This window comes from Microtus pennsylvanicus, chromosome 3 (assembly GCF_037038515.1).
Source record: "Microtus pennsylvanicus isolate mMicPen1 chromosome 3, mMicPen1.hap1, whole genome shotgun sequence".
NCBI classification, from domain to species: domain Eukaryota; kingdom Metazoa; phylum Chordata; class Mammalia; order Rodentia; family Cricetidae; genus Microtus; species Microtus pennsylvanicus.
In genome coordinates, this window is record NC_134581.1 from 54,035,659 (window position 1) to 54,055,922 (window position 20,264).

Here is a 20,264-nt window from a genome sequence, read left to right on the forward strand (position 1 = left end):
AACTGATCTAAAAAACTCTCATCGTGATTTATTATCAGTGAATGTTTGCTGTGCTCATCTGCTTATCTACCCAGACCAGGGTTGTGTAAACGAATTTCTTAGGTGAAAAGAGGTTGAGAGTAGAAAAGCCTAGGAAGTCTAGCTTGAGATGAAGCATGTGTCCTTCCTGGGTTTTGTCTGTTTTTTTTTTCTCCATACTTCCCCACTCCCAGATTCATGTGTTTATGTGACTTGTCTAGATGCCTTTGTAAGTATCTAAGCTTGTAACTCTTCTTTCAAAACACTGGTTCTGTTGAGGCGAAGTTCTGACACTGGCAGGAGACACTCTGGATGAGAACTCCCATAGTGTAAGTCCACTGTACCTGACTTAACTCACGACTAGTATATCTACAACATCCATTTTATCCATCACCAACATGATCACCACTCCAGTGCATTACACACCTCACAGTAATCAGTAATGACAATGTCCTTCACTTAGAAAAATGACATGAACTTAAGCGAGCATACAAATTATAATTACTTACATTTGATGGATCATGCCTTTCAGGTATAACAGGTAATGCCTTACTGAGGAGGAGTTATTGCACTATAGTTTCAGATAAAGTCACACATTACCTGGCAATTCGATTCCTGGTCCCACCATCCTTCTGAGCTAGTCATACTGGTCTGTGTGGTATCTTGTGGAATACGCCAAACACACACTAAGCCATTCTGACAGCCACTTAAAAAAAAATCACAAAAGGAGAACATATCAAATGAAAATCTGCTCTTTATTTCTTTTAGGTAATTTTAAAAAACCATTTCATGTGCATTGTTGTTTTGCCTGCATGTATGTCTGTGTGAGGGTGTCAGATCCCCTGGAACTGGAGTTATGGACAGTTGTAAACTGCCATGTGAGTACTGGGGATTGAACCTGGGTCCTTTCAAAGAGCATCCAGTGCTCTTAACTACTGAGCCATCGCTCCCGCCCCCTCTCTTAGATAATTTTACGGTGTTACACATTATAAAAATAGTAACAGACACTAAATCAACATTACTGGGAAGTAATACTATTAAAAGCAATAGTCTACACTATCACAAAAATCAACACAAACACAAATTTATAACATACGTGGCCATCAGTAACTGCAATTTGGATCCTTTCCCTGGGAGGCAGCACCAGGCAATGCCATTTACAGTGGATGGATGGCAGAGAGAATGCAGACAGCGCCAGCATCCTGAAACAGGTCCCCAGAGTTTCACATTTTCTTCTTTGGCACATGTCATAAGAATATGACCAGTTGGGTCCCATTTCATACTAACAAGAGTCTCCTTAAAATGGTAGGGGAAAAATTAGAATACTCACAGTATTTTTCCTTTGCATGTGCACATACTGAATCATTTTATCAACTGCTAATCACTACTATGTGGAAAAGATGGAAAAGAAAAAAAAAACAGAAAAAATATTGCTTACTCCAAATTAGTGAAAATGCTTATAAGAGTCTAGGGCATGTTTTATGTTTATAAACCTTGATCATTGTGCTTTTCTGTTTTTCTTTTTTTGTGTGATTTTCATTTATGCATATGATTATTTTGGTTGCATGCATGTCTGTGCACCATATGCATGCCTGGTGCCTGTAGAGGCCAAAGAGGACATAGGAATCCATGAACTGGAGTTATACAGTTGGCTGGAAGCTGCCACGTTAAATATTGGTAATTCGCTGGTAATTGAACCTGGGTCCTCAGGAAGCATAGCCAGTCCTCTAAAACTCTAAGCCATTTCTCTAGTCCTCTGTGATTTTTTTAAATTACCCTCCTTCCACACTTTCCAACTCCTGGTTTCTTGTTTTTATGTCACCTGCCTGGGTGGCCCTTTAAACATCAGGACTACCTCTGAGGAACCACCTTTGCTTTAGTGGAAGTTCCGGTATTAATGGAGATACTCTGGCAGAGGATATTTCTGGTATTCCTATTTCACTCTTTTGGTTTCATTTCTTTTGTAGATTGATTTAAAAAAATCCACAGATTCTTCCATGTGAACACATGACACAAAGACTTTGTGTAATAACAGAATACTAAATCATAAGTGACCAATGAAAAATACTGTTGAAGATACTACTACCAAACAAAACTACAATAAAAAATCCAGAAAAGCAACCATTGAGAAGATGGCCTTTACCTTATGTGCATCAATGAGAACAATGCCTCCTTTCTCAGCTGGTTCTTTTGTTCCCATCAACAATTTTCCATCAAAATATCCTACTGCAAATGGTCTGTCTTCACTGAACCAAGCAATGCAAGTGACAGATACTACCGTGATTAAAAATACAAGAAAAAGATGGATTTGTCATTATCTAGACAAATAATTATACACTTTGAAAGAGATCTGTGCTACTACCATAACATCAAGAAAACTTCCACATAGCTCATAAATTAGAACCTGCAGTCTAGAGCCCACACAACCCACTTTGAAGAACATCATTTATGATTGACCTCACTATTAACGTTTCATTCTTTTTAAGGAGGTTTTGTTAAAAAAAAAAAAGACAGTAACAATTTGGTTTGTATTGAGGCACTGTACCAGGTCCTTCTTTTGGGAAAAAACCTACTATAAAACAGAACTAAGGCCGGGTGCTAGTGGCACAAACCTTTTAATTCCAGCACTTGGGAGGCAGAGGCAGGCAGATCTCTGTAAGTTCGAAGCCAGTCTGGTGGTCTACAAGGGCTAATTCCAGGACAGGCTCCAAAGCTACAGTGAGACCCTGTCTCAAACCCCCACTCGAAAGAGAGAGAGAGAGAGAGAGAGAGAGACAGAGACAGAGACACAGAGAGAGAGAAAGAAAGAAAGAGAGAAACAAAGAGAAAGAAAAAGAGAGAAAGAAAGAGAAAGAAAAAGGAGAGAAAAAGAAAGAAAGAGAGGGAGAAAGAGAGAGACAAAGAGAAAGAGAGAGAGAAAGAAAGAGAGAGAGAGAAAGAGAGAGAGAAGAGTGTGATGGAGGTGGGTCTTGTATCTATTTGTTGCTTTCATTGGTTAATTAATAAAGAAACTGCTTGGCCCTCTGATAGGGTAGAATTTAGATAGGTGGAGTAAACAGAACAGAATGCTGGGAGAAAGAAGCCGAGTCAGGCAGTCGCCAGGATTCTCCCACCCAACACAAACACAGGTTAAAATCTTCCCTGATAAGCCACCTCATGGGCTACACAGATTATTAGAAATGGGTTAGATCAATATGTAAGAGCTAGCCAATAAGAGGCTGGAACTAATGGGCCAGGCAGTGTTTAAAAGAATACAGTTTCCGTGTAATTATTTCGGGGCATAAGCTAGCCATGCGGGTGGCCGGGTGCCAGGGATGCAGCCCCGCCACTCCATATCACAAGAGTGAAAGAAAGAAAAAGAAAGAGAAAGAGAGAAAGAGAAAGAGAGAAAGAAAAAGGATAGAAAGAGAGAGAGAGAGAGAGAGAGAGAGAGAGAGAGAGAAAACAAAACAGGACTAACACCGCATAAGCCATAGAAAATCTGCTCGCTTCCTTCTGATGCCCTAATCAGTGTTCTCCAGCTCTTAAGACTGTCTATCCGAGCCTCTAATCTCAGTGCTTTTCTGCACACTGTGAGCTGGAAAGTAGAAAATAGTACCTAGAGGGTAGGACAGGGAGGGGCTGAGCACAAGGGGAAGATTTTCCTACTAAGCCTTTCAAAACTTTCTAGCTTTTTTTTTTACTTTTTTTTTTACTTTCTAGCTTTTGAACCCTATGAAGTTATCAAAATTTTAAAAGTGTATTTAAAAAAAAAAACAAAACCTAAACATAATAAACAAATAGAATGCTTATTTCTCCTGTCAAACAGAATACCATCAAATTGGCACTGTGACCTCTGAATTACTTGATTCCAGTCAAATAACTAATAACAACTGCTAATAATACATGCACTTACTCAAAGTACTCAGTAAGGAAAAACACAGGCAGAATTTGTTTCATCTGCTGAGTCAAGGAACCTTCCTCCTCCACTTTCCCCTATTTCCTTAATTTTACTCAGTTGTTAATTATTTGTTTTTACCAATAATTTTTCTCCCCTCTTTGATATCTCTAACTTGTAAGTTACATTTGGAGTCTGTTAAAAATTTTAAGTCATTCACACAAAGAATGAATGACTAATATGGTATAAAAAAGTGAAGTTTCCCTTTATCAGAGAGATAGATACAGTAAGGAGTGGGAGAGAAACAGATTCACTCAGCATTTAAACTCAACCAAAACCCTTTTCATCTATTTGTCTACTTTCTTGACTAGTGTAACATCTTACCATCCTTTCGATAGCAGTGCTCCAGTTCTCGGCGGTGCATAGTGGACACATCAACAACTTCAATCAGTCCTAGAGACCCATCCATCCGACCAACCAGCAGTAACTCTGGAGACTCTCCTGACCAGGCTGTAGCTGGACCTTCTTCTGGCCAAGCCAGGGCAGATACCCAGTGAGGTTGAATATCTACTAATCCTTTTCCTCCTACAGGGGGAGAAATGTTAACTCACACTCATTTAACTCTTAAAAAAAAAGAACAAGTACAAGATGTGGTGGCACACATCTTTCTTTTGTTTTGCTTTATTTTTCAGGCCAGGGTTTTTCTGTGTAGTTTTGGCTATCCTGGAACTCTCTCTGTAGAACAGGCCTTGAACTCACAGAGAGTTCTATTTCCCTATCTATATATCTGTATGTATGGCATGTGTAGACTAGGGGGGCCTTGAACTCACAAAGATCCACCTGCCTCTGACTCCCAAGTATTGGTATTGATATTAAAGGTGTGTGGTGGCACACATCTTTAATCCCACCAATCAAGAGGCAGAGGCAGGTGGATTTCCATACCATGGAATATGTGAACACCCACATAAACAAATAAATATAAAAATGCCTAGTCAAAAATTTTATCTCTGCCAAGCATAGTGAATACGCCTTTAATTCCAGCATTTGAGAGGCAGAGCCAGGAAGAGTTTGAAGCCAACCTGGTCAACAAAGGGGGTTTCAGGACAACCAAAGCTTTTATACAGAGAAACCCTGTATCAAAAAACAAAACAAAACAAAAAAATTATCATGGAAAGAAACATAAATGAGAGAGCTACTTCAAGCGACTCAAAATTACATAGCTTAAGCCCTAGCAACTATCACCTCTCCTCAAGGCCTATTTACTGCTGCATTAAAAGCAGCTTTGGTTTACCATAGTAGGTATCTGAAACTTTCAGAAGGTGCATCTTGTGCAGGATTTTCATAGCTGTTGAACAGTTCATGGACTTCCAGGGAAAGCCAAGCCAAGCCACTGCTTGGCCTACACGACTAAGTGAGAGGAAGGCTGAGTGGTATCCAGGGCAGCGTCCTCAGAAAGCACTCTTACCATTAACTTGCCAGATGTTCACCATCTTCTCCAAAGCCCCAGCAAGGTATTTGCCACTGATACTCCAGGAAACAGGTGAGAAGCTTGGGTCGCTGGGTGATCCAAGGCTTTCCTCAGCATCCCCCTCCCTAAAATGCAATAGATGAGTGTGTAATTTACTGTGGGATGTTTTGTACACCATAAAGATTTGTCACTTATATTGGTTTAGTAAAATGTTCAGTGGCCAGCAGTCAGGCAGGAAGCATAATTGGGGTAACCAGACAAGGAGAATTCTGGGAAGAGGGAGGGTCAGTCACTACCCAGAAACACAGGAAGAAAGATGATAATGCTGCACTGAGAAAAGGTACCAAGCCATGTGGCTAAACATAGAGAAGAATTATGGTTAATTTAAGTTGTAAGAGCTAGTTAATAATAAGTCTGAGCTAATAAGCCAAACAGTGTTGTAATTAATACAGTTTCTATGTGATGTTATTTGGGTCTGGGCAGTCAGGAAACAAAAGTGCAGTCTCCGCTTACATAATTCCCACCCGCATTTCTAAATTCAGTGAGCTGGATTTTAAACCTTAAAGCAAAGGGTGCACCCAGGCCAGTTATCACAGGATATTCTTTATCAGCAGTATTTGTCATCACAGAGAAGATATCAATTATGAAAGAATGATACTTCAACTACTCACAATTAAGACAGAATTTGTCAGCAAAGATATTCAGAATTGTTATGGGTTGTAGACAGGTACTATTCGGAATACACTTATTTCTGTATGCCTAATGTATTCATAAGGTCTCAGGAAAAGAATACCCAGGGAGAGAAAGAAACTTCACTAAATTCACTGTTGGTTGTGATGACAATTCATACAACCATTGTGAAAATTAGTTTGGAGAGCTCTCAAAAAAAATGAAAACAGAATACTGTATGTATATCCCAACTACTTCACTCCTGGATTCATACACTGAGAATTCCATATTCTACCATCGGGATATTTGTACTCACATATTTATTGCTGTGGCTTTTGTTTGTTTGTTTTTACTGTAACGTAATTGGTATCAACCTAGTTGTCTATCAACAGTTGAATGGATAATGAAAATTTAATGTCTATAAAAATGGAATCACATTCAGTTCTAAATAAAACCTTATCACAAAATTTGTAGGAAAGTGAATGTATAATATTAAGTGAGAGTATGTAATCTCAGAAAGAAAAAAAACCCCACATGATTTCCTTCATATGTGGAATTTAGCCAATATATGCAAACAAATGTACATGTGTGTATAGTATAATCTACAGGAAAGAGAACAAAAAGGCTAAATATTAGGAGATGAGGAAGGAATACATGTAATGAACATGAGTTTTAAAGAAGTATATAAAGCCAATTATGTTTTAGTTCTAACTCTGTTGTAGAGTTTCCATTTTTTTTGTGGTAGATATACACATAAAAATATATTTAATAGTGCCAGCTGTCCTGACTACACAGAAGTTCAATGAGATACATAGACGTTGGGGTTGGTTAATTTCAATGTGTGGTTTTTTTTGTTTGTTTTCTTTTCTTTTTTGTTTTTTTGTTTTTTTCGAGACAGGGTTTCTCTGTGGTTTTGGAGCCTGTCCTGGAACTAGCTCTTGTAGACCAGGCTGGTCTCGAACTCACAGAGATCCGCCTGCCTCTGCCTCCCAAGTACTGAGATTAAAGGCGTGCGCCACCACCGCCTGGCTGTTTGTTTTCTTTTCTTGTTTTTCGAGATAGGGTTTCTCTGTAATTTTGGAGGCTGTCCTGGAACTCGCTCTTGTATACCAGGTTGGGCTCAAACTCACAGAGTTTGATCCTCCCAAGTGCTGGAATTAAAGGCATGCACCACCATTGCCTGGCATCGATATGTGATTTTTTTTTTATTTGAAAGTGTTTTATAGTAAAGTTTACTAAGTCAATTAAAAAACAAAATGAAATAGCTACAGTTGGTTACAGTACTATAAGAATGTAACATGTTGATACAAAACAATTACTCTAATTTCCAAATAATCACTGAAGACTGATGAAAATTAGTATACTGTTTTTTTTAAAATAAAATCTCTTTTTAATAAGGAAGGAATAAAAGGATATAAGCAAATAGAAAATATACATGAACACAAATGTCTCAAAATGATTTAGAGACTCAATAAAATGTGAGATTATGTCTCACAGTACAGTGTAGATGTACTATAATGTGTACACACACACACACACACACACACACACTATAGATGTTACCCAAAAAAAGTCTACTAAAACAGGCCTGGAGAGTTTTCCAGCTGTTCTAATACGATCAGAAACTAAATGAACATTTGAGACAGGACAAAGTCTAAGAAAGCCTCTTATTTATTTAGAAGCAACTGAAAGCAAAACACTAAAAGTCTCTGTAGAATGACTAGCACATGTTGAATGGGACAAAAATGCCAATATAATCAAAGTAGTTAAAACTTTGGAGAGGCCAGGTATAGCTCCAATTAAAAAGATGTGTTGTTCATTTGTCCTCACAGCTAAAGCTTAAAAGAAAGAAAGGAGTGGATTGAAAGGAAATAACATTAAGGACACGGGAGTAAGGAAGCATGTTTTGAGAAACACACTGTTCACCACTTGATTGACGGCATGGATGCCACTGTCTTTGAATTAGACAATTTGTACAGACTGTGGAAAATAAGGCTACAGATGTTTATAACACAGTAGCACATAAATATCTGTTCATTACCCATGATGTCTCAGATTTTGAGAACAGGATGCCGGAAAAGACAACTAATAACATAATCTGAACTCTCCTGTCTTTACAGGAGATTGGATTGGTTAAAAGAACAGAAGCTGAAAGGGCTGTCACACTTCTGTTTATGAAAGACTTCAGTTAGAAAATATAGGGAAACCCCAAGATTAGTAAGAAGGCAAGAACTAAATAACAAAAGGCTATGTAATAATTTTCATACAGTTTGAGCTCCATTGTGGAGCCGTAGGAACCCAGAAAAAGTTGAAGTGGGAATGCAGAACATGTCCACTTAGTACAAGCAGTGGTACAGCACATAAGGCATTGGCAAGGGTCACAGAAACAAGCTGGTACTTTATGTATATTTTAGTCTTGTATTACCTACCTCTATGAATTGAAAAAGAACATTTCACAATATCCAGTCTATATGATAAGACACAGCTTGTAATGTAAATTTTTTTCTTTTTTTTCAAGATGAGCTGAGGAGACCTTACATGACAGCTCTTTTTCTTTTCTTTTCTTTTTTTTTTTTTTGATATTTATTGAGCTCTACATTTTTCTCTGCTCCCCACCCTGCCTCTCCCCTTCCTCCTTCAATCCTCCCCCAAGGTCCCCATGCTCCCAATTTACTCAAGAGATCTTGTCTTTTTATACTTTCTACTTCTCATGTAGATTACATCTATGTAAGTCTCTCTTAGTGTCCTCATTGTTGTCTAAGTTCTCTGGAATTGTGGTTTGTAGGCTGGCTTTCTTTGCTTTATGTTTAAAAACCACCTGAGTGAGTACATGTAATAATTGTCTTTCTGGGTCTGGGTTACCTCACTCAAAATAATGTTTTCTAGCTCCACCCGTTTTCCTGCAAAATTCAAGATGTTGTTACTTTTTTTTTCTGTGTAGTACTCCATTGTGTAAATGTACCACATTTTCCTTATCCATTCTTCGGTCAAGGGGCATTTAGGTTGTTTCCAGGTTCTGGCTATGACAAACAAAGCTGCTATGAACATATTTGAGCACATGTCCTTGTGGCACGATTGAGCATCCTTTGGATATATATCCAAAAGTGGTATTACTGGGTCATGAGGAAGGTTGTTTCCTAATTTTCTGAGAAATCACCACACTGACATCCAAAGGGGCTGTACCAGCTTGCACTCCCACCAGCAATGGAGGAGTGTTCCCTTTTCCCCACAACCTCTCCAGCATAAGTTGTCATCAGTGTTTTTGATCTTGGCCATTCTTACAGCTATAAAATGGAATCTCAGAGTTATTTTGATTTGCATTTCTCTGATGACTAAGGATGTTGAACATTTCCTTAAGTGTCTTTCAGCCATTTTAGATTTATCTGTTGAGAGTTTTCTGTTTAGGTCTGTACTCCAGTTTTTTATTGGACTATTTGTTCTTTTGATGATCAATTTCTTGAGTTCTTTGTGTATTTTGGAGATCAGACCTCTGTCTGATGTGGGGATAGTGAAGATCTTTTCCCATTCTGTAGGCTGTTGTTTTGTCTTGTTGGCCGCGTCCTTTGCTTTACAGAAGCTTTTCAGTTTTAGAAGGTCCCACTTATTAATTGTTTCTCTCTGTCTGTGCTGCTGGGGTTATATTTAGGAAGTGGTTCCCTGTGCCAATGTGTTCAAGTGTACTTCCCAGAAAATTAGTATACTGTTATATATCTATAACTAAGCATTTACTAGTAGGCCCTATGATAATTTCTAATAAGCCTAAATAGAGTTTAAACTATTAACGTTTTACTTTCGGAATTACTACTATGGAAAATTAAACATATACTCTGGAGATTTAGAAATACTATTCTTAAAGAAAACCCTTTACAGTTTAATGAGAACGGACTACGGTAGCACCACCAAGCCGAGGCGTGCTAAAGGCGGCCTCAGCTTTATGCCAGTGGAACAAGCACTTACAGTCTATTGAACACACAGGTCTGTTGCAGTGAGTACTGCTTCTTGGTCACATTCCACACCCGAATAGTGCCATCGTTGCCACTTGTAGCCAGTAGGCCTTTTTTATTACACCAAACACATGTCATTACCTAGAAAAGTTAAAAAAGATAAGTCAAGTTTTGATTTAAAGGACTTCATCATTTAAAATTCTATACAAAAGTTATCTACCATAAAACTGTAAAATTATCCATGATGCAATCCAATATACACTGTTTCATTTTTTAAATGCCTTGTAAAATACCTACTTTTTTTGTTTGTTTCAGTTTTCCAAGACAGGGTTTCTCTTTAGCTTTGGTGCCTGTCCTGGAACTAGCTCTTGTGGACGAGGCTGGCCTCGAACTCAGCTTCACCTGCCTCTGCCTTCCGAGTGCTGGGATTAAAGTCGTGCGCCACCTCTGTCCAGCTTTAAAGTACTAAGCCCAAATTCCTTCAAATTATTTGAGACCTATTAAAATCTTTTAGCAAACTTTTATCTTATTTATTATCAGATCTATATGTGTGAATGGGGAAGAACACATATGCCCAGTGAACATGAGGCAGTCGCATGTTGGGGAGTCAGTTCTCTCCAACACTATGAGTTTCCCTTGGGTCATTAGGTTTAGGTGTTAAACACTTTAACCCAATGGGTCACCTTAAAGGGTCCCTATTAAAATCCTGTTTAATTCAATAAAGATAAACATTCTCACATGCTAAGAAGGAAGGACTCCAAGAGGCAGAGCAAGCTGCCACACACGTTTCTCATATCCCTTCCAGATGGCATGATGCTGGTGTGTACTTCTCATGAGACTGGAGATAGTGGCTACAGGCCTGTACTGCTTTTGCAGAGGACCCAAGTTTAATTCCCAGTACTCACACTGGCCAGTTCACAACCACCTGTAACTCCAGCTCCAGGGGGACTCTGGCCTCCATGGGTACCTGTACTCACATGCACATATCCCTTCTACTCTTTTACATACCACAATCAAAAAAAAATCTTTAAAATTTTTAAAATATATATTCTAAAAGTAATACAGAATATGTAATAATTTTAAATCAATTAATACATTTCAGTACTTGTTTCTTAAAAATTCAGAGGCCTCCTGGATGGTAGTGTTGCACGTCTTTAACCCTGACACTCAGGAGGCAGAGGCAGGTGGATCTCTAAGTTCGAGGCCAGCCTGGTCTGTAAGAGCTAGTTCCAGGAAAAACAAAATAACACAAAAATTCAGAGGCCCACTATATTAGTCAGCTACAATAGATTAGGAATGTCCCTTGTTGCATAGATAAGCCTTTCTTTTTTAGGAAGTGATTTCTTTCTGTCAACCTACACACAAAGAAACTAGAATTGGCAACTACTTAGGTAAATCTTAATAATCATGTATATATGTGTGAGAAAAAGAGACACAAAAAAGAGACATGGAGACCTACACTCTGAGCAGTCAGACAGGTAATTAATACACCTTATATTAAAAATACATACTCTGTTTTGATGAGCCTCCAACTTGATAAAAGAGCATTTTCTGAGATCTCCTCCCATATCGGCGAGTGTTTGTGGAGCAGTTTGGTTGTCACGGTCATGTGCAGCAAGAGTGCGCACAAGCTGTTGAGCAGCCCATTGCCTATGCTGTGAGGATAGCCTAGAGGAGAGGCAGCAGGCTGCCAGGGCATTAGCCAGCTCCAGAGGGCCTACAGCAGAAGGATCATAGGAAGGATGGGCATACAATTGGGCAATAAAACCTGCTTAAACAAAACAATGAAATGATGCCCAGGTGAGAGTTGGTGGTGATGAACAAACAAAAATGGGTTAACCCATTTCTTTTATAAATTAGTTCTTTTTAAGCAATTAGTATACTAAGGTATGCATATAAGATATAAAGTATTTATCTCACACCAAATTCTATAATAAGTCTGATTCACTTCAAATGAGTATTTTATTATACATCAATAGTCCTTGTTCTAAAGATTTAGACTGGGAATACAGCAGAAATCATTTTCTAGCCTATGCAAAAGCAAAGGGCCCTTAAGAATAACAACCTAGTGTCTGCTGCTTACAGAGCACATTAGCAAGGACATAACCAGGGTTACAGCTCAGTGACAACACATGATCAGGACGCACAAGGCCCTGGGTTATAATACTCAGTACCAAAAACATGAATCACTTTAAAAATGGATTTTGACAGCTAGTTAAGAAACTAAATCAATGGATCCAAAGTCCACCAATCTCAGCTAAATGTTCTTGACTGAAGCAAAGGTTAAATAGTAATTTAAGAAGTCCTTTCAAAAATATTATCTTAAATACTATTTTTACTTAAACTGTATTAAAGAATCCTATCATTTACATCGATTCAAGCCATTACCTATAACACTACTAATTGGTCCATTTTTCTAAATACTCATTTCCATGTCTGTGTAAGCCTGTAAATCCCGGCACTCAGGAGGCTCTGGTAAGAGGAGTGCAGGTGGGAGGCCAACCTGGGACTACATAGTTAGACCTTGTCTCAAATACCAAAGCTATCTCTGTAATTCTTTTATGTTCTAAACTTAAATGTCCTTTATCACATACAACAATGCAAAACCATACCTCTTAAAACATGAGTAAGACAATTAGATGACTGTACTCAAACAGTATGAAACCTACCTTTCTTTTCTACTTCTGACTTATCATAGTTTGGTCTCAGTTTGGCTCCTTTGTCTGCCAGTAATGCCACAAGGGCTTGAGTTACAACAAAGTTTGGGGAGGTTACAAGCTTATTTTCTTCAGCAATTCCACGGAGAAAGCTGGGTAAAAACTTCCGCTGAATGGGATCATCGACTGTTGTGAGATTGACACCAGTTGCAGCAGAAATCAAGTTCTGAAGTGGCAATTGGGACAAACAATTTAACTTTTACATATTTTTTGGAACAAAAAGATTTAATTTCAAAATGTTCTGTAAGACTCCCTGGGAAAAACAGGGCAAGAATGCCAAAAGTCGCCTTACCTGTGTACACAGTTGCACTAGCAGCTTTGCAGCACTTGGCGTATTTGATGCCAGGCAACCCACTGCTGTGCTGAGGTAGGCCAGGCAAGAGATGGGCTTGCTGGCCTTGCTGTGCCCACCTCGTGAACGCTCTGAGGTGCTTGCCATAGCAGAAGGGCTGGTGGAAAGGCCGGCTCTTCCCGCTGCCGCTAAGCACATTAACCGAACCAGTGTACGGATATCTGTTAACCCCAGAGACTCAAGACCAGCAGCCAGGCTACAACTGGAACCACTGCCAGGGGGAAAAAAAAAAGCATATCAGACACACACAAGTTTCTTTCCCTTTTTTTTTTTTTTTTTTTAGTTTTTCAAGACAGGGTTTCTCCGTAGCTTTTGATTCCTGTCCTGGAACTAGCTCTTGTAGACCAGGCTAGCCTCAAATTCACAGAGATCCGCCTGACTCTGCCTCCCGAGTGCTGGGATTAAAGGCATGTGCCACCACCGCCTGGCTGAAGAACGGTTTCTTTTGTTTGTTTGTTTTTTTAATTGTTGAAAAAAATTTCTGCCTCCTTCCCGTTTCCCACTCTCCTCCCTCTCTCCCCACTCCTCTCCCCCTTTGCACCCCACATATACACCATCCTCATCATCAAAGACAGAAACCAAATAAAAGTTATTTAGTTATTTCATCATCAGTCCCACATGTCCTTATATCAAAACATGATGTAAAACTGAAATGATCATTTAAACTTTTTCTTTATAATGAATATTGTATGCACTAAGAGTTATCAATAAACTAGAATATGACATTTAAAATGTCAACAGAGTGAGAACTTTCAGTCTGGAAATCCCAGGTAGCCACCCTCTAGGTCAAGAAACAAAACTTTGGCAGCACCTCAGAAACTTGTTGGGCACTCCTCAAAGCCACGCTGCCTTCAGAAGTAACTGCTGTCTAAGGTCTAAAGCTATACGTTAGTCTTGTCTATTTTTAATCTTTATATGATATGAGTTCTGCAGAAATACTCATTCACTCTTTGTTTTTTTTTAAAGATTTATTTATTATGTATACAACATTCTGCCTCGATGTATGCCCACACGCCAGAGGAGGGCGCCAGATCTCAGTACAGATGGCTGTGAGCCACCATGTGGTTGCTGGGAATTGAACTCAGGACCTCTGGAAGAGCAGCCAGTGCTCTTAACCTCTGAGCCATCTCTCTAGCCCCTCATTCACGATTTAATTTAATTTTTACCTAGTATCAACTGGAACAGCTTAATTTTCAATTTCTGGAACAACAAAAAAGATATACAACTGACTCTGTTACTAAATTGGTATTTTTTTCAAGCTAAAAAGAGCCAAACAGGAACTGAATAAATACCAATAATGACTAAGTCTAACCTATGTTCATTCAATATCATATTTCAAGTTTAGAAAGCTCTCTCATCTCCCCTCCCAGACTCCTGTGTGAAATCCCTCAGAAGTAACTGCATCACTCGACACAGCACTTACCTGACTGAGAGAAGAGACAGCGCTCGCATGACCATGGTTCTGGCCAGAAGGACCTGAGCTGCAGCAGTCACTCTCCTTAAAGCCACCACTCGGTCATGAGGGTTTGCCAGGGCTGCCGCCTGCTCTCCTAATGTTACTCTTCCTGAGGAACTCTTTTCCACAGAGCCATGGCAACCTGAAAGCAGGATTTTGTTCCGTTATATTTTGCTCACCTAGACAGAACTAGCAGAACTTCTTTAAGATACTAAACTTAAAGATTTCTGAGTTAATAGGAAAAAAATTTCTACTAAATATGTTTGTTTTTTATTCTTTTTATGTGTCACTTCTGATATTAACAGATAAGAGAAAGGTATTTTAAAAAAATACTTTGTTTTTATTTTATGTGTACAAGTATTTTGCCTTCATGTATGTATGTGCACCATGTGTATACAGTGCTCAAGGAAGCCAGAAGAAGGCAACAAATCCCCTGAAAGTGGAGCTATAGACATTTGTGAGCAGTCATGTAGGAGCTGGAAACAGAACTCAGGGTCACCTTACAAGAGCACCACATGCTCTTAACCACTGGTCCATTTCTCCAGCCTAAGAAAGGATATAAATAAAATACACTTTGAATACACATAGAGTTATGTCATTAATAGAGCTAATTTTTAAATTCTAGGATGTGTGTTGAGGGGGAGAGAGTGCATGCACATGTGAATTTGGCCAGTCTAGTCTAATCAATACTTCAATCAGGTGCACTGGAAGATCCTATTGGTGGAAAACAACAGAGGAAAAACCTCATATCAAATCTCTGGCCTATATTCCATGTCCCTCCCCCATCAGATGGCTAAAGAGACTTGTTGGTGTGAAGAGGGGTTAAATCATTAGTTTTATTATCTACCTAAGAAAAGTATTAAAACAGACAACAAGATTAATGACAATCAGCCTTTCAGCTCACCAATTTGCATCAGAGTCTCTTCCATACTGTTGGTAGCTGTGACCATTGCTACTGATGCTCCTAGTGGATCACTGTCAGGGAACTGAACTGGTTCTGGCACAATGCGCCGGTCATTTAAACCAAGTGGTCCAGCAAGCAATTCAAATTCTTCTTCACCTGTTAATTTTTCATCTTCATCAATATCTAACATGTCCCAATCTTCTGGAATTTAAATAAACATATGGCATGTAAACATAAACATGGCATTGTTCTGCTAAGAGTGGTTATTTTAAGATACATCTAAAATCATCTAAAATGTTCAAGTCAAAAGTCAAGGCCCACAAAATGAACTACAGCACCATCTTTTGGAGACCTGTGTAAACTGCATTCCTGAAGCATGTGAAACTACAGGAAAAGGAAGTAGAATCAAATCCATAGAAAGGAAGAACATATGTTGGGACTGATCATAGTGACTTCAGCTAATAAACATTCAAGCAAATGAGTGCGCCAAAAAGAAAAAAAAAACAATTCACATTCATCTCAATGTTTTTCCACAATTAGGATGGAAAAACTTTAAAATGTTACATTTTTTCTCATTCTGGAAAAAAAAAAACCAAACCCCAAAGAAATTAGCACTCTATAGTAAGGCTAACATTTGATCCTGGGTTCTTTCTCCTGACTTTAAAGGACAGAATGCTGTTATCAAGCAACTTCTGATGCACTGAGGGAAAGCTCTAGTTAATATGCACATAAACACAAACACACATGAGGGTAAGGTTTAGTAGCAGATGTTAAACAAGGAGTATCCATAAAAATACATGTAAAATAAGGAAGCTCTCAAAACAACTACCTTCATACACACTGTCCTGCTTGCCAATTAGATCTGGAGCTTGTCCCTTGTACCTGTACCAAACATGAAGAACATTGTGTTTTTATATAAAAGTTAGTACCCAACTGCAAATTAAGTCATTAGAATATTGTAAGAGTTCATTAATAAAGCAGCAAGAAGTAAAAAGTGTTTTGTGTTATGGGACAAATGCAGTAAAAACTGTTGTACATACATACATGCTTACAGATCAATGGCTGCTTCACACACACACACACACACACACACACACACACAAAATCCAAAAAAAGAACAAAAACTAGGGACATTTCTGGTCACCTCCAATAACTCTTTTAAATCAAACTCTGTCCTAGGAAGTGTCAAAAATTTAAAAGTTACAGAACTAGAGGTTAAGTATACAAAGTACACGTGTCCTTTTTTTCATAGAAGCTTATTTAAACAGAGCAGTACATTTTTACATCAAGAAAAATATCTTAGTTAAGATGCCAGAAATATGTTGAAAAAGGTCAACTTGAAGTCTTGACCCTACACTTCAGAGGATTATGATGAAGATCCTGATCACAACCTGCCAAGATGCTAATGGCTGACACAGTCAAACTGCCATGAAGGGCCTGCTGCTACACCACTAAGCCTGCGGTATCAGGAGACTAAAAACAGCTTCCAGATCTGCTGGGAATGGAATTCCTTGACCTCCATAAGTTCTGCCCCCAATTCAGTCAAAACTAATTCTTTAAAATGAAGGGGAAAAACAAACAAACAAAAAACAAAAACAGTTCCCATGTCTTAACAGAATAAGATGTTCTCATTCAAGAAGGCTGGGATCTAAAACACAATTTCAAGGTACCTTTCAGAATTTGTAGTCTTGGTTTTGGTCTTCAGAGCTAAGTACTTCTCCCTGCAGCTGCCACACAGCAGGTAGTATGGATTTCCACTCCCACATTCACCACCAAACCAGCCATCCACATAGGAGCCATTGCTGCGATAGCCCTGGCGGTTTGCACTGCGCCCGCAACCAGGGTGGTTTCTCTTCATGTGCTGATTGAAGCTGACGACGTTGCATTCACACAGTTCACACACCACTACTTCTTCCCTGTCTTCAGACTCACAAACATGCTGCACAAAATGATTTTATACCAAATTATGGTCAATTTAGCATTAGTGGTAGATTATTTGTGATATTAAACTAGCTATTTTTTAATATCCTATAGTTCAAGGATGTTCATTAACGCTACATAATTTTTTTCAAATAAGAATTCAGACCAACTAATCTGTAGGTATTCTTTCCTCTTTTTTATTTGCTTAAACTATAACATTAAGATTACCCTACTGGGGGATGGAGAGATGGCTCAGCGGTTAAGAGCATTGCCTGCTCTTCCAAAGGTCTTGAGTTCAATTCCCAGCAACCACATGGTGGCCCATAACCATCTGTAATGAGGTCTGGTACTCTCTTCTGGCTAACTGTATAAATAATAAATAAATAAATATTTTTTAAAAAGATTACCATACTGAAAATAAGAATTCAATAATTTAAATCTGCCTCAAGCCATTAAAAAAAACTCTAATGAAAACACTTTCACCTGGCCACAAAATAAGACCCACTTTCTGAATCAGTAAGATATTCTACTGTGATTCATTTATGTTATTAATCTAATCAAGCAGATAAAAGATCACATCGATGAGTTTTTTAGCCTCCCTATTATAAAAATGTATTGCTAAATAATGTATACACATAAACCCACATGAACCTTGTCCCTGGATGAAGGGTATTATAAGATGTAGGTAGGCACTGCTTCCCCAAATAAGGTCTTCCACTGATTAAATAGAATCTATGAAGAAGAGCATGCACTCAGGAATGTGAGTAAAGAAACCATGTTAGATAATCCAGCAGTATGTAGTAGGGCCTAATGTCAAGTTTTGAAACTACTCTTCAACATCACAATGAAACATTACCACAATACGGCTCTAGTCATCTAGTCTGGGGAGAGAAGCAATAAAATCACAAAGAGAAAGCAATGAGAGACTTTCTTATCAGTCTGTAGGTATCAAAGCAATGCTCAAGCATTAAATCCCTAAACTTCAGGATGAGATGTAAGGCTTTTTCAACTCTAGACAAGGCCGCTGTTAGTAAGCTGTATGAACAGGAGGGCAGGAAAATAAGTCAGAGCAGCCCCCGCTGCAGTCACACACACCCAGGTAGGCCAATCCAGTACCTCTGGGATCCACATTCCCAGAATATCATTGTCACTGGTCAGGTCTTGTCCAAACATAGCTTCCATTGCTTCATCATCAAGATCAATTTCCAATTCCTCATCTAAATTAAAGTCATACAACGCCCCTGGGTCTTGCTGCAAAGATATTCCTTCTCTCCGACTTTGATTCCTGTGAGCCTGCACAGAGCGGTATAACCCCGCTCAGAACAAAACAAAAAAGGCATTTTATTTGCATGAAATAAAATAATATTGACTATTTCGCCAGTTCTTAATTGCCACCCATGTAGGAGAGAACCTACCTCAGCTACTTCTTTGGATTCTAGAGCATATACCTCAAATTACAACTATCACATGCTTCCTCATCTAGAAAATATACCATCTCTCAGGCTACTTACTGGTAAGGTTAAATAAGGTAATACATACAAAAAAAGTTTAAACTATTATATTGTTATTTGTGCTATAAATATTATTTATTTATGTTAAAAATGTCAACCATTATTACTCTTCCAGGTCTATTTTTTAAAATTCAGCTTCTCTTTATTTTATGGTAAATTCATAGCTTATATTTTCTAGACAAGTCTCAAATTCCTTTTTCATGGTTCCCATAAATTATCAAATCATCACTTATGTTTTAATATTTTGATAATAAAATTCTTTTTTAACAATGAATAATGTAGTTTCTAGTTTAAAAAATATATTCCCTGTGGCTAGGGATATAGCTTAGTGGTATAGTACTTACACAGCATGTATAAGTCCCTGGGCGTGATCCCTAGCACTGTGATGATGATAATGATGATGATAAAATAATGGAAGAGATATATCTCAGTGGCAGAGTGTTTACCTAGAATGTGTGAAGCTCTCGGCTCAATCACCAGTATCATAAAAACCAGAAAATAAAAAGAAAATAAATTCTCATGACCCCCCCCCCCCCCCCCGCCAAATCCTAGAATATACAAGTGTATTGAGAGAATTTATTTTTGCTTATCTAGGGCCTAGTGATGAGGCTCTAAAATCTTTTGTGTGGTACAGTGCCCCTCCCAGAAGCTTCTGACTACTAACGTTAAACATTAAAAATGCACCATCACTTCTCAAATTGTAACTGACTAAAGGCAGAGAGAAGAGCTACAAAATCTTTCAAAATCTACAAGGGCCACAATAGCCTTCTATATTTGAGGCAACTTAAAGATAACCCTATGAATACATGCTATGACTGTTAGTGAAATAATATAGTGTACAAAATTATATGCAAACAGCTGCTCCACTGAGAAGTAGCAATAATGAGTTCACTTAGTCTTTAGCTTGTATCTCCTTTACTGTTGTTTCCATAACGATTTTTAAATGAGATCTTTTACCAAGAGAGCAATGTAAAAAATAATTACCTGCTCTTGCAAGCAATGTACGAGCTGCCAAGTCAAACTTGTGCCTTCTTGTTACTGTTGAGCGGCTTCTAGCTGGTGGTCCACTTCCAGAAGCTGCGTTCTCTGTATGATCCAGATTATCAGGGCTACAAAAGTAAGTTTGAAGAGAATGCATTGTTTTTAACGCTCTCATGAAAAGAAAGCAAAAATACAAGCTTCCTTGTAGTATTACCTTTTCCCCCAAATATCACTGAGAATAAAATAGTTTGTGTGTGTGTGTAGGTGCACATGTGTGTCTGTGAGAATGTGTGTGGTGCTGTTTCTTTAGGTACTGTCTTTATTTTTTCCCCCTTAAGACAGGGTCTCTAACTGCCTTGGAACTATCTAAGGAAGCTAGATGGCTGACTGGCTAGTGAGTCCTGTGGATCCACTCATCTCTGTCTATCTAAATGATGATGATGTGGT

General features: G+C 38.5%; 1 protein-coding gene across 10 annotated transcripts in view; it reads right to left on the reverse strand.

Moving 5' to 3' along the window:
• Herc1 (HECT and RLD domain containing E3 ubiquitin protein ligase family member 1) overlaps positions 1–20,264 on the reverse strand; it is a 168,132-nt gene that overhangs the window by 30,079 nt on the left and 117,789 nt on the right. For 6 of the 10 annotated variants that reach the window (XM_075965424.1, XM_075965420.1, XM_075965418.1 and 3 more), the window contains exons 43-57: positions 19,821–19,945; positions 18,421–18,641; positions 17,072–17,344; positions 16,235–16,283; positions 15,406–15,606; positions 14,469–14,643; positions 12,986–13,256; positions 12,646–12,859; positions 11,488–11,744; positions 9,990–10,117; positions 5,361–5,488; positions 4,280–4,480; positions 2,162–2,292; positions 1,115–1,314; positions 619–724 (exon numbers count right to left, since the gene is read on the reverse strand). In XM_075965424.1, coding sequence (XP_075821539.1) covers positions 619–724; positions 1,115–1,314; positions 2,162–2,292; positions 4,280–4,480; positions 5,361–5,488; positions 9,990–10,117; positions 11,488–11,744; positions 12,646–12,859; positions 12,986–13,256; positions 14,469–14,643; positions 15,406–15,606; positions 16,235–16,283; positions 17,072–17,344; positions 18,421–18,641; positions 19,821–19,945 — 2,680 coding nt within the window. Of the gene's footprint in view, positions 1–618; positions 725–1,114; positions 1,315–2,161; positions 2,293–4,279; positions 4,481–5,360; positions 5,489–9,989; positions 10,118–11,487; positions 11,745–12,645; positions 12,860–12,985; positions 13,257–14,468; positions 14,644–15,405; positions 15,607–16,234; positions 16,288–17,071; positions 17,345–18,420; positions 18,642–19,820; positions 19,946–20,264 lie in introns of all 10 variants that reach the window. The other 4 variants (XM_075965422.1, XM_075965426.1, XM_075965421.1 and 1 more) reach the window with 4 other exon arrangements.